The following is a 14,158-nucleotide window of genomic DNA, read 5'->3' on the forward strand; positions in this document are numbered from 1 at the left end:
CTACACAGCGACCTCCTGTTTCTGTAGCTCCCTACACACACTGACCGGTTCCGCTACTGAAACCAGGGCTGGGGTCACACTTAACAAATTGGAAGTGATGGCAGGAAAGATTGCAGAGTGTGTTCCACACTCTCAAGAGTGACAAGATGACGGCATCCTGTAGTGAGGGCTTTGAGCTTACACCTGGAGCTTTTTATCATAAAACAGAATGAAATGTGGATACCACCAACAGCACTGCTGTCTCGATGTAATGAACTTCATCCGAATGTGCTGATGTAAAAATATTTGATCTAATATAAACTTCAAGCTGTTTTAAAATGGAAAATAACATCTTGGGTTGTTTTTGTTTTTACTTTAAAACTCCTACGGTTGTTAGCTAAACCTCAAAATAGAGGGTCATTAGCAGGAGATTTCCAGACCATCTGCAGAAAGGCCCACGCCATCACCCGAGCTGAATCTCTAGTAGCTGCTCTTCTGTGAGAAAGCTCTGGGCCGTCCTTCTGATGAGATGGCAGAAAGAGCATGCGCGGAGATCATGACCCAATGTAGACATCGGCTTTCCTACCTTTGAAGGTATGCAAGCGCAATTCTAACTTTTAAGTCATTCCAGATATTAAAAAGTTGTTGTAACTTTCATTAGGTAACATCAAACCAACACTAAGAACTTCTGCAAGATCTTTATATTACACAATAGAGTAAAAACTGTTGTCAATGTTCAGATAGTTAAATGAGCACCAAACACTACAAAGTGTAACGAACATGGTTCTATTAAAAACTCTCAACTATGGCATTCAAGGACAGCAATACAATATTTCCTTTACAACGCAACTAATATAAAAATCTGCAAATGCCATAAATTCATTTATAGGCTATTATTTTCACATAGGCATGTCATTAGAGTCTTTCAACTCTTTCTTTCAATTCTTTCCTGAGGTATTTTTTGTGGTTTACTTTTATTGTACTGCTGGATGCATTATCTTTGATGATCCTTTCCTAAAATGATTTTTAAAGACCTGCAAAAAATTTTATTGCATAGGACACTATTCATGACAGAGATTGGGAACTGCAAATATGTGGCATTGAAACAAGTCTTACAAATATTGCATTTTAAGAATTTGTTACATACATTTTTTTACAGTTTGTCTCTTTTAAAAAACTGAAGTTACAGCTAAGAGTTAACTACGTACAGTGAAGCATTTTAGGAATGTTAGAGATTAGAGAATACGATGAATGATACAAAGGAAAAAGCCATAATTCTTGTCAGCTATATATTGTATTGCCTTCAAAAGCAACTGTACATGTTGTAATCAGTTCATAGTCAAATATTTATACTAATCTGTTTTAGGAGAGCAAATGTCTTTCAAGGTTTCAAGTTCCTCTATAAGCTTCTTGTTCTGAACTTCCAGCACAGCAACTCGACTCTCCAGACACTTTACATATTCTTTCTTTCGACGTCGACATTCTTTAGCAGCTTCCCTGAAAAAAAGCAGAAGCAAAGGGCAAACAAAACATTTGTTGCACGCTCCTGACAGACAAACGGAAGTAAGCTTGGTGAATGTGAGCATGGCTGCATTCCAAATCTTGGAACAACATTCCCAATTCCATCTCAAACACTAAGCCAAACTGGATTCTTAAGGGTCAGAAGTGTCCCCTCCACAAGTCCACATGACAATTAGTAGAACTGCTGCATCTCCTGCCTTGATTAGAGTTCACAGTAAACAAGGTCCAGGTCAAAGACAGTTACTCTGCTTTATGGCAATAAAGATCTTTGAGGGCCTTGAGTTCCTCAATGAGAGTCTTGTTTTGGTTTTCAAGCACAGCCACACGATTTTCAAGACATTTGACATATTCTTTCTTCTTCCTGCGACACTCCCGGGCAGCTTCCCTGGAACCAACACAAGGCAAATGACTACAGGCACAACCTTCCAGCACAATCCAGAGTGGCTCAGTGAGCTGCCCCCCAAACTCAACAGCCAGTCAATCCTAGGCAAGGTTTGTACAAGGCGACACAACAAGTGTAACTAAGCACAGCATTTTGTGAGACTACTCTAAGACAACAAGAACAGCTTGAAAGCAGTCAGTTCGTGGGCATTCCTCACAAACGGTGTCTGTGTTTTCGTAGGGCATACTTTCCATGATAACAGTGACCAGAATGGTTTTCAGTAACCTAAAATAGAACACATCCCCAAGTGGAATTTCTACAAAAACAGTCACAGATCCTTTTGATTCTCTTAGTTATTTTTGTCCACCAAAAGCCACATATTCTATCACAATGAATCAACATTATTCGATCAAAAATGATTAAAAAAATTAATCCTCAGAAACCTGAAATGTCAATATTGGAGATTTTAACTCTTCGAGACTAAATCTGAGTAAAACAAATAAGATCAATCACGACTGCAAAAAAACCAGTTTATTGGCTAGAGAACAACATGGATAAAAATAACAATAAACAAATCATGCAGATTTTCATAAACAAAAATGAAATGGACTCTGCTTCTCAAAACTAAAGAAGGAAAGAAGGGAAGGTACGCAATACAATACTCGATTATTCAGACAATTTAAACCAAGGAATATGAGAACACCACAATTAAAATTATGAAAAGGAAGCTACCGAATAAGTCAAAAGTACATTTCAAGCCTGTTCGCTCATCACACGCATTTACTGCCCAACATGCTGAATTGTAAAGCACTGCAGGCATGCCCAGAGGAAAGCAGACCAGCAGCCACAGCAGCAAGCTTAAATAAACAGATGGGTAAGTCAGTCATTTTCAGGTATCATCCCACCAAAAAATAATGACTACAGCAACACCTTCTCTTTCTCCTTTTGTTCAGGGTGGGAGGCGGTGGCAACGACATCATTTACTGCTCTATGGAATACACCCGCTCAGAACACCTTTAGTTTGGAGTATTCAAGTGAGAATAACTGCCCTTGGGGTACCCTTCACATGAAAACAGCCTACATTGAAACAGATAATTCAAACACGTTTTAACAAAAGTCACGCTGAGTGTCTAAACCGCAGTCACTGTAATGCCAATGAGCCTTGCCGCAGTTCTGAACCTGGAGTGATGTGTACAACAGATTGGCCAGTTCTGTTTTTAGCATAGTTCACTCTCACTAACAACTGGTTATCTCTGTTTTCTCTGTGGGAAGCAAAAGTCAGCAGAAAAGAGACCTTGAAATACCAATGAACTGCAGGAAAAGATCAACCCCTACTTCCTAACCAACAACAATGCACTCACCCCGTGAACTCAAAGTTCTCAGACTTCTCTCTCAACTGGTTAACAAAAAAATAAAAAATGTAAAAGTGAATTGAATCTGATAAAGATTAACTTAATCTAATTAATAAGCAAGGCGAAATTAAGAATAATTTCAAGCACATTTATAGATTTGCCAATTTGGGGACATAATTCAACTCTCTTCCACAAAGGAACTAAAGTACATTTATTAATACCAAAGTTTTCATGATTAAATCATTACATTAAATTCTAGATTTAGAAGGAAGACAGTGATTTTACAAAACAAGTTACCAGTAAATGAAATTTTAAATATCTAATAGGAGTGTTGTGGGATATTTAATTTTTAAAATTTCACTTGTTCACAATAAATAGCACACAGTAATCGTAACTCCATATTTCACGTGTTCGTGAACGCATGTTACCAGAGTCAAAATGTTCCAAGCACAAAGCTTTAAATGATCACACCAGTAGACGGTACATTCCTAAGTACTTCTCAGCTATGGAAAACACCTGTTTCTTCTATTAATAGTTAGCTCAGTTTTCAGGCCTTGCATTTGTCTGGATATATCCTCAGCATGGAGAGGAAATACATGGCAAAGAGGAAAAATTGACAAGGCTATAAAGAAATAAAAACTGTCACTGGATTGGTGAAAATATAATTAAATATCTATTATAAATGCCACCCAAAGAATAAAAAGAGACAACGTATAAGAGGTCTTTCACGTTAATAAGTAAAACCTACATCCTTTCCATGAAGTTAAATCTGAAGCTGACGTTGAGGTCTTTTTGAGGTGACTCAGGTGTTTTAGAGCAGTGGGCTGGCTCTGGAATAAAGAACCGTCCAGGTTCTGTCCAGTTTGGGCTATGTGATCTTAACCAACTTATTAGTTAACCTCTCTGAAGCACACTTTCTCATCTGTAAAGTAAGGATAATAACCAGACCTATTCTCACGTGAGAGCTACATGTGAGTTAAAAGAAACAACAGAAATAAAGTACCTAAAAGTTACATACGATACTTGCTCAGCAGATATTGAGCAACCTAATAGCCATTTACCCTCTGCTCTTCTCTTGTCTTGCTCTGAAACTGAGATTTGGAAAGCTAAAATTGACCCTTCTCAGAATCCGTTGCAGCTAGGGCTTCTATGAACTATTTCTAGTCAATGGAATGGGGTGAAAGCTGCCAGTAGGGTCTTCTAGGAAAAGTTTTCACAAGGGCCAGACTCAGCTAGCCTCAATTTTTAGCTCAATTTTCCTGCCTAATGCAAAGCTTAGAGGTGGGGCAGCCATGCCGTGATCACAAGAACAAATGTCACACGCTAAAGATGACAAGGCAGGCAGGAGCCTGGATCCTTGATGACCCTGCTGGCCTTTGTTCTGGCCGCGCATACCTTTGGACCAGCTATGTAAGACCACAACACCACCTGCAAGGTTAAGCCTCCATTTCCCTTAGTTATTTACAGCCCAAACACAAACGCTACCCAAGAGTTACTAGCAGCTAATTATGTTTTTAAAACCCCAAATTTTATGATTTTTTTTTTCCTCAGGGAGATCTCACATGTATGCGTGGGTAGTTGTGGGGCATGTTTCTAGGAACCCACTACCTCATATTTTATCTATTTCATTTTGGTAATTCTACTGACAAAATTTTTTAATCTAAAAATAAAGGTGGAGAATAATGACAAAAGGGAAATAAGAAGGCTACTTCTTAGTTCTTCCTTTTTATTTTCTTTGGGAAAGTAAGACATCAATGAACAAGTTTATAGTTGGCATTATTATCACATTTTATATCTCTAAACTGAACCTCACAGTATACATTCTGTGACCAGAGGCAATGATATTCCTAGGTCCTGAGATCTCTGCAAGTGCAGGTGTGAAGTATCCATATTCCTTCATCAGATCAAAGTCAGGGATCTGACAACAAGACTTCCATAAAACAACTATGATAGAAGTGAGCGCCACCCACTCAGCCCCTGCAGAATTTCTGAATCCAGGATGATTTGGTAAACCTGGCACAAACACTGAGAAAGATGTGTTTATCTGAGTGATCCTATTTCTGGTTGTCTGTTGAGTTCTCCAGGGTGCAAAACTCCACCTAGTGATCTGTGGTAACTAATAAGCTTGGGAACTGTGGTCAACTTAAGGAGTCCCACAATCTATCAAATTGTGGCATTTAAAAGGCTATTAGTAACCTGAATATAGCTACTACTGGTTCACACTCAGTTACAAGGGACAGTGATGAACTCAGCACTATTTCCAAATTTTAGAGGCTCAGAAGCCACAATATCTAGATTAACTAGGTTGCTAACACCCAGTAAATTAACTACCACCATGTGGTCCTAACCATAGGCAAGCACATGATCCCATCTGAAATGTTTTGTTTTCTTACAATGAGGACATTATTTAACACTTAAGAATATGGTGACAAAACTGCTGGGAAAACTCTTATATCATATTCTGTTCATTTTGAAAATCAGATTAATTTGCACCATTCTCCACAATAAAAACTAAACCAATAAATAACATGTCAGTTAAATGAAAAAGAATTTTGGAAAATAGCATTTTTATGATATAGTGCTGTTTAAAAAATAAAATTATAGAGGTATGGTGTAAGAATAAGTGAGAAAAAGAGAACAGACTGGAAGTATACATACTATAATATTAGTAAGTATCTCTAAGTGGTGGGGACAGGTGTAATTTTAATTCTTTCTGTTGTTTTGTATTTGCACTAGACTAGAAATGATCAGAATAGGAATTCCTGTATAATAGAGAAAAAAGCAAAGTTACAAGGTAGATAAAAAGAAACTACTTAGAAGTAAAAGACTTATAAAATTCTTAACTCACCCCTATATTTATTTTGCTCATAAAGAAGGTAAAAAATTATACTTATCACCTACTTCACAAACACCAAGTACAAAAGAAATCTTTATTTGTAATAAAGCCCTTCCATCGTCACTAAAAAAATAAATGAATCTTTTAGACATTACCCTTACAAAACATAGGTATATACCTCTTGCTGATGAAATAGTTTCACAGCTAAGAATTCTGACTAGAAGAAAATCTAATTATCATCACACATAGGGCACAAACCAACATAAAAATGCCATATAACACTAAACTGGGGAGAAATAGCTTAGGAAAAGTAATTTTCTTTAAGACCCACAGTAATAAATTATAGGTCCTATAAGTGGTTGCTGATATCCAGTGAAACATCTTACCTGTTTTTCATTAGCCTCAGCTCTCGTTTGCGTGTTGCCTCTTCTGCCAGTTGCTGGGGACTGTGCAAACTTCCTGGTGAGGCAGCCATCACTACCCCCTGTGGCAAAGCAGTAGTGGGAGCTCGGATCTGGTAAGTTGGCATGTCACCAGTGGCAGCTACAATAAAACAAAATATTACAAGCTTATATGAACAATTTACAACTTGATATTTTATATAGAACTGACCTGAAAATAACATACTTCTTCTTACATGTCATTAGAGGTGATCTTGCTAACACTTAAGATGATTATTCTGAGTATTACAGAAATCTCAGGTATCAAAGATCTTCTTCAACATTTGGAACAATGACATTCAGCATGCTCTATACATTTAAAGTAGAAAAATGTCCTAGCCTAAAATCAGTGGTGTGCTGATAAACATTTAACAACCAGCTCTCTGGGGTTGTTGGCCCGGACCTGTAGGATCTGTCTTTCCCATGACATGAGTTCTTTCACCATGGCCAAATTCAAGCTACCAATGTGACTTCACTGAATGCAGAGTTGGGAAGAGATACACAGTAAGTACCACACCATACCGATAAAACAGATGTAAATAACCTCAAGAACATAGATAAAATAATTAGAAATGATGTTTTGAGTATTTATTGTCGTTTTTAATGTAATTTATTTGTTAAATGTATGTGCGTGTGTGTGTGTATAAATTTTTAATAATGACTGTTTTAACAACCAGTTCACAAAAATCCTGAAAATTTAACAATCAGCTCTAGCAAACCAGCAGGAGCCGGCTCTAGCACACCACTGCAAAAATTCTGATTAAGCAGAACATCTCCATCCTCTGCCTATTCCAGGCAGGAGACTTTCCTGTACCCTGTATCATGCCTGAAACAGTTACCAAACGTCTTCAAGTGTAAGTCCTACTAACAGAGGAGGACTGAGGTGCTGAAGGAAAATACCAGCTCACTGTATTTTCAGTTAAAAGTCAAAAACAAAGCAGCAAAGCTCTACTTAAAAGTGGTTTCTCTGGGGAATGATCATTTTTGTCTTTCTTAGGTTTCTTGGGATAATACATTTCTAAGTATTCATTTTTAAAAAATATTTTCTAATTATTGTATAACCATAGTTAAATGATAGACTTAATATCTATTTAGTATTCATATTGAGTACTAAAAGTCCTCAAAATGTCCTAATTTATATTCAAAATTTCTCTCTCTACTGCAATAAACATAGCTTCCCAGAAAAGACAGATGGATTTAAGTGATGAAACACATTTCTACCACCAATATTTCAATTTTGAGAATGTATGGTCCAGAGTTAATGTGACATCCTGACAGGATATTACAAGCTAAACCCAAGAAAAACGTTTAAAGAAAGTTACTAAATCCTGTAAAAATTGGTCTGAACCAAATGCCAATCACTTCCATATTTCAATAAAATGTATTATACCCACTGAGTAAGAACTAAAATTTTACCCAAAAGGAAGTCAAAGACTTTTTCACTTAAATAGGATAGTATCAGTGAAAATGGCCAAGTAGTTTAAAAGATCTGTCAAAAATTTATCTATGTGCTTCTTTTTGGGTAAATGTCAGGTTTGTTTTCTCCTGAGGGCTCAAGAATAAGGTGAAAGACTAAAACAATAAAAAATATGGCTTTGGGAGAAGATCATTAAAGGTCTTCATAAGATTAGTAAAAATACCACTTATAAGGTTGTACTACTTCTTCCTTCTGTATGTAATTTAAAAAAACAATGGTGATAAATAGTAACTGTGATAAATATAATGTTCACTAGCAAAATCTCTATTGACAACCTTGGGAAAAATTCTAAATTTGTTTTTGTGACTATTTAAAAATACTGTATACATAGATGTCTCACTGTATGTCACAGAAAATTTTATAGCTTTGAAAAATGTAACACAATTTTAAAACCAGTTATAAACTGTTAACATACTGAACATTTTTTTAAATATGTATTTTATCATTTTGTCAGAGGAGATAAAATAGAGCACAGAATGACACAGTTCTCTCCTCTCTTCTCTTTATCCACATCCAGGGAAGAAAGTTATGGGATAATAACGGTTGAAACAATGGAACAGCTGCAGGGGACCTAGGCGTTCTAAAACTGGAACAGTAGCCAGTGATGAAGGAGAAGTTGAGGTGCTATCAGACTGACGTCTGCACACGGCCAAGATGCAGACCTTGGTCCAGGGTTGTTCTTTCCAAACACGGCTCACTAAGAAGTGCAATAAAATCAACAGAAAGGTACAGAGGAGTTCATTACACCCTCTCTGGTGTTATATACATCTGCTATTTTCTCTACTGCAAAGTTAGAGCAGAATGCTTACATGATATACAAAAGTTAGTTGAAGAGTATCCATTTTTTTGAAAAAAGGAAATAAGGGGGGTGGGAATACGTCACAGATGAAAAATAAAGCTCATTCATTGGTCTTAGAATCTGAAATGGTTCTAAACTTTTGCCTGTTTCCAAAAGCTGAAACCACCCTCAAAGGAACAAATTCGGCACTATCAAGGATAATGGCAATTCCAAAAGAGGCATTCTTAAAACATTTTCAGCAACCGCTCAAATGATAATGTGGAAGAGAATGATATACTTGGATGTACTAGTTCTGGGATGTTAGCTAACAAACTGGGTTTTATTACAATTTTTTAGACATACTATATTCCTTTTATCTCCTTTGACAAAAGTCAGATTGCAGCTCATTAGTTCAAGCCAGAAATATGAATTAGTATAAATTAGTAGGAATTAGTATAAATTTCTGTAATATCCCAAAGAATCTATAAGAAGGTACACTTCTAATGGTCACTGAACAAATATGAATGGATAAATCCCACATACTCAAATAGGATCTTATTAGTAAATACATTAAGAAGATAAGAGCAAAGAGCATCTCTTGTTTTGAGGAAATCCAAACGTCAAAAAGTTTTGTTTTTGAAACAAGTTATAAAAAAGTTTTTTATCTTAGTTAGCTCCAGTTTCTAGTATTAAGAATTCAGTGGTAATTTAAAGCAGATAAGATACCTGGGCTTACAGATCAAAGAACCATCCTGTGTCCTTTGATGACATATCTTATGCCTGCACTCTTATAAAGGCCAATTCCTGTTCCATCTAACTACTAAAAGTGTCCCAATTGATTTTTATTCTAGCGTTTCATTGTATAAATTATTTCTGAAAATAAATGGATCATCAGTGGGGACTTTAAACTCATGATTGGGGAAAGATAATAAGAAAAATATATTTATACACTAATTTTATTCTAAGGCAGTGAAAGCTTTAAAGACAAGTCTGGGATATCTTTTTTACCTTAGAATCTAGCACAGAACGTGACATATAATTGGTGCTTGGTGAGTTTACACGTGCGCTATGAAGTAAATTCTGAACTTCCCTGGGTTTTGCACAAGCCCACTGTCATTTGGAATGTTTAAAATAAGCAGTCTTATAAGACTTTCATTAGCTATCATTATAGCTAAGTCTTTAAGTCTTTAACACTAAGACCTGGAAAGCCCTACAAGATGCTACATATTTATTCAAACTGGCCTTTCTTGAAAAAGGCATTATTTCTTCAATCTTTCCTCAGATGTTAGTCATCTAACCCGACATTTTAGAAGCAGAGATGTTCTAATTATAGTGTTTCCAACCATATAACTCTTGACATGGAAAAAAAATCTTTAAATTGAGTATCAAATATTTCATGGGAAAAGAAAATTCCTAGAACTCAATTCTGGTCATTAACTTCATACCTCTCTTTGCAAGCTTTAAACACGGTACAGCAGAAAAAACATGGGGTTTGGAGTCTGGGTTCTAGTCCAGCTTTGCCACTTACCAGCCATGTGACTTGGGGCAAGTTCAGTTTCCTCATCTGTAAAATGGGGATACAGTATCTCATTTAATACTCACAATACACCCTGCAATGTATGTCAAAGTGTCTAGCACAGTGCCTGGCACGTGGGAGGCATTCAGCAAATGTTAGTGCCCTTCCTCTTCCCTTCCTTAAGTTCTGAAAGACAACGTTCCAAGTTATGCTTATGCCGTGTATTAGTCAAAAGGCATATAACATCCATAAATATATTTTCCCCTGAAGTCTCCCTGCTAACAAACCTGGGTAATAGAATGGTGAAATATACGCTTCTTATTCCTTATTTTCTTTAAAAATATGCCTATTAAAAACTTTAAAGCTGTATACTGTATTTTATTATATTCCTTTAGAGAATAAATTATTAAAAGATTATATAAAATGTTCTTTTCAATATATATAACAATTTAAAACAGAACCTCAAAGGTGAAGAATCACAAATAACCAAATGATACCATCTCAGCAGACTGGTAATAAGAAAACTGAAAGATCCCACAAGTCAAAGAGGTATTTGTTTGTTTCTTCCTAAGAAAGAAAAAAGAAACCCAGCCAAATGCCTATCTAGATAGCTTCCAAAGTAAAATGATTTATCAACACCCCAAATGATGGTGACTTTACTTGCTTGCTTGTTTATTTATTTAGATTGCTATAGTACTGAGCACATTAAGTAAATAAAAACAGCTTTACATATGGTGCTCCTAACGTCATATGACATTTCGCCATGTGTCACTAATGCCAAGGACACCTAAGTAATAAGCAAGAGAGGTAACCTGGAAGTCATACTTATAAAGCAAGGGGCTTCTTCCCCTAGCTCCAGCAGCTATGCCATCTTCCCTTTCTTCTGTGGTTCCCCCCCTCCCTCCCATCACACCAGTGCTGCTAATGCCCAAAGCAGGCTTGTCCCTGCCTGTTGCCTCAGTCATAAACTGTCCCTCCCCTACTGCTCCACTTTTGCCAAGAAAATTAAATCCTACATAACCATGACTACGTAAGCACTGAACATTTTCAAATTTGTTACAATTACTAGAGCACACAGAATTAAGTCATTAAATATTTATTACTTTAAGGTACACACAAGGGAACTTTCTGAGTTGTTTATTAAGTGTAAACTTTAGAGTAAAAAACAAGTCCATGTAAAAAATGAGATATTATGAATACTGAAATTTAAAGTTCTATATAATAGCAAATATATGCTCTATTGCCCTATAGGAGTAATAATAAATATTCTAGGAAAAAATCCATTTGACTACTTAAAATGATACTAACTTCATTTTGCAGGTTTATAAGCAGTGGGGAGTGTGCTACTGTAACTCATCTAATGTTAGCACAGTTCATCAATGTCAGGCGAATTTGGAGGAGCAATGTAATATGGTGTGAAGAGAACCAGACAAGCAGTCTGAAGATTCAAACTGGCTCACCACTTGCTGGCTTCGCAAGCCTGCAAGAGTCACCTACCCACTCTGAGCCGGGCTCAGTGATCCGCAAAATGAACGCGATACTATCTGCCCGGGGTGAACCAGTGAGAGCGCACGGAAGTGCTTCCCCTCTTCTCAGTGAGGCCTCCCCTCACCCTCTACTACAGGCTTCCTGTGGGTCTCGCACCATCTGACAGCTTCTTTGATAGCACTTACCACATCTGTATTTATGTCTTTGTAACATTAAGTGATTTTTTTAGTTTAAAATTTACATAAATGCAAAGTATCATAATTATTTTTATTAGGCAATATATTCATATAGGCAAATAAAATAGGGCAAAGTAAAACAATTATCCCAAATTATATTTCATTAAAAAATTTTCCAAAATGGTGGGAAAATAGTAAAATGGCCCTTTCAGTAAAACATCCATACAGAGTTTTATTGAAACTTAAGGTAGATGGGTGCCTTGTTATTTTCACTTCCAACGTGATTATAACTTGTTTTGCTAACAACTTCAACAAACTGTTACAACCTGATCCAAACCATTCTTTTAAGTGAAAATTTCCAAACAAAAACCTTTCCCAGTAGCCTCCTTTCACAAAGGTGAAGTGTATTCTTGTTCTCATGCATCAAATATTAACTAAGATGTTGTTTTCCAAATTTGAATAAGTTGGAATGTTTGTTTTTCACAATTCAGAAATCCAGGCTGAATACTACTTTTTAGAGTTTTTTAGACACAGGATCTAAAAAATATGGAGTTAGACTCCTAACATAATCAGCTTGTGAATAAAGCCAAAAAATATTTCTAATAAAAATCTAACCTATACTCAACAGAATCAATAATTCTCTAAACTATAGATGTTCACTTTTCACATTGAATTCCATGATGCTATATATAAATGCTCCCAAAACCTTTTCCAGTCGTCAGTATTGCTGGGAGCCTGATTTTGGTCTAGATCAGTTTTTCAAACTTTAAGTTGTAGACCATTAGTGGATCGTAAAATCAATTTCATGGGTCAAGAATAGCATTAAAAAAAGAGAAGGAAAGAGAACAGAAAAGTATGAGTACCTCACATACAGTAAGGATAAGCATCGCTTTCGAAACTTGTTCTATATTAATGTAGGGCACACCCACGCACAGGTCTACTGCACCATGACGTAAACCAAGGGTCTGAGTCGAAAAGCGCGCAAGCCAGCGGTCCAGGTCAACCCTCCGGGCTCGCCCATCCACACAGGCACACCACAACTCAGAATCCAAAGGCTGCCCCGGAAGCTGCTCTACTCCACCTGCGAAAAGCACCTTAGACCCTGCGCTCTTTGGACTCTTCAAACAAAAAGAAAAAACGTGTTTTTCATTTTAAAACGGTATTCCAAACAGAACTGATTCTGTGACAACTGACCAGATTTCCAAAAATGATGATTTCCAAAGGCACAACGATGTCTTGTGAAAAAAGGCTGACATCTTCTAGTTTCAGCATTTTGAAAATTTTAAATTGGAAAGGGTAAAACTGTGAAAAAAAAACTCTTTAAGGATGGTATGTTCATTCTGTAAACATAAATGTATAAAAATGTTCACTTATTTACAAGCAAAGGTTAAAATTTTATGCAAATCTTTACCTTAAACTTTCATCTTTAAATATATTCTGAGTATTTTCAAATCATTTTATTTTTTGTTATGATTCTCATGCTCAGACAAGTCAAATGCTGAATTGGAATTAAAAGCTTAGTAAAGAAACATATAAACCAATTACTAATTTTTTGATATACGTGCAGAAAACTGCCTTTTGGTTCTGAGTCATACAACACGCAATATCTGAGGTTAAGTCCATCTATATCTTACAATAAATTTGTATTGGAGAGGTTCTGCAATCTGTAGCATCTCTAAAACTTCACAAAAGCTCGAGAGAAACAATGCGTCCTCAAGATAATCCTACAAACAAGCGACCACGGCTTTTGCACGCTCCCGACACGGGCCTGTCGCCCTGGTGGCGAGGCCGCGGCGGGCGTCCGCCAGCCCCCTCTCCGCGCCCACCTGCGCGCTCGGCGCCGGGGCGGCGGGCACACGCTACCTCAATCGACGCCGCCGCCGCCGCACGAAGGACAGCGGCCACCCGGCCACAGCCGCGACCCGCACGGGCACCGAGGCACGCGCGGAACTCTTGGGGACGCCGGCCCCCGAGGGTGCCCTCGGCCGGCAGACACTCACCTCGAGGGGGGCGGCAAAGCACGGCTCGCGAGCGAAGCTGAGCGGCGGGAGGGCGCCCCGGAGGGGCGGCGGGGCCGGCCCGCGCTCACGTCAGCGGCCGCACGCGCCAGGGCCCGCGGCCAGCCCGGCTGCTGGCTGACGTCGGCGCGCCGCCCGCCGCAGGCCCCCGGCGCCCCCGAGCGGTTCCGGGAGGCGCGGTGACGTCAGCGCGCG

General features: G+C 37.8%; 1 protein-coding gene across 11 annotated transcripts in view; it reads right to left on the minus strand.

Annotated features, from left to right (window-relative positions):
- Window positions 1–665: 665 nt before the first annotated feature.
- CREM (cAMP responsive element modulator) overlaps window positions 666–14,158 on the minus strand; it is a 62,227-nt gene continuing 48,734 nt past the window's right edge. For 5 of the 11 annotated variants that reach the window (XM_046678540.1, XM_046678538.1, XM_046678543.1 and 2 more), the window contains 3 exons: window positions 10,294–10,329; window positions 6,457–6,613; window positions 1,255–1,885 (listed from right to left, as the gene is read on the minus strand). In XM_046678540.1, the coding sequence (XP_046534496.1) occupies window positions 1,741–1,885; window positions 6,457–6,613; window positions 10,294–10,329 (338 nt within the window). In that variant the 3' untranslated portion in view covers window positions 1,255–1,740. Of the gene's footprint in view, window positions 1,886–6,456; window positions 6,614–10,293; window positions 10,330–14,158 lie in introns of all 11 variants that reach the window. The other 6 variants (XM_046678539.1, XM_046678544.1, XM_046678542.1 and 3 more) reach the window with 3 other exon arrangements.

This window comes from Equus quagga, chromosome 12 (assembly GCF_021613505.1).
Source record: "Equus quagga isolate Etosha38 chromosome 12, UCLA_HA_Equagga_1.0, whole genome shotgun sequence".
NCBI classification, from domain to species: domain Eukaryota; kingdom Metazoa; phylum Chordata; class Mammalia; order Perissodactyla; family Equidae; genus Equus; species Equus quagga.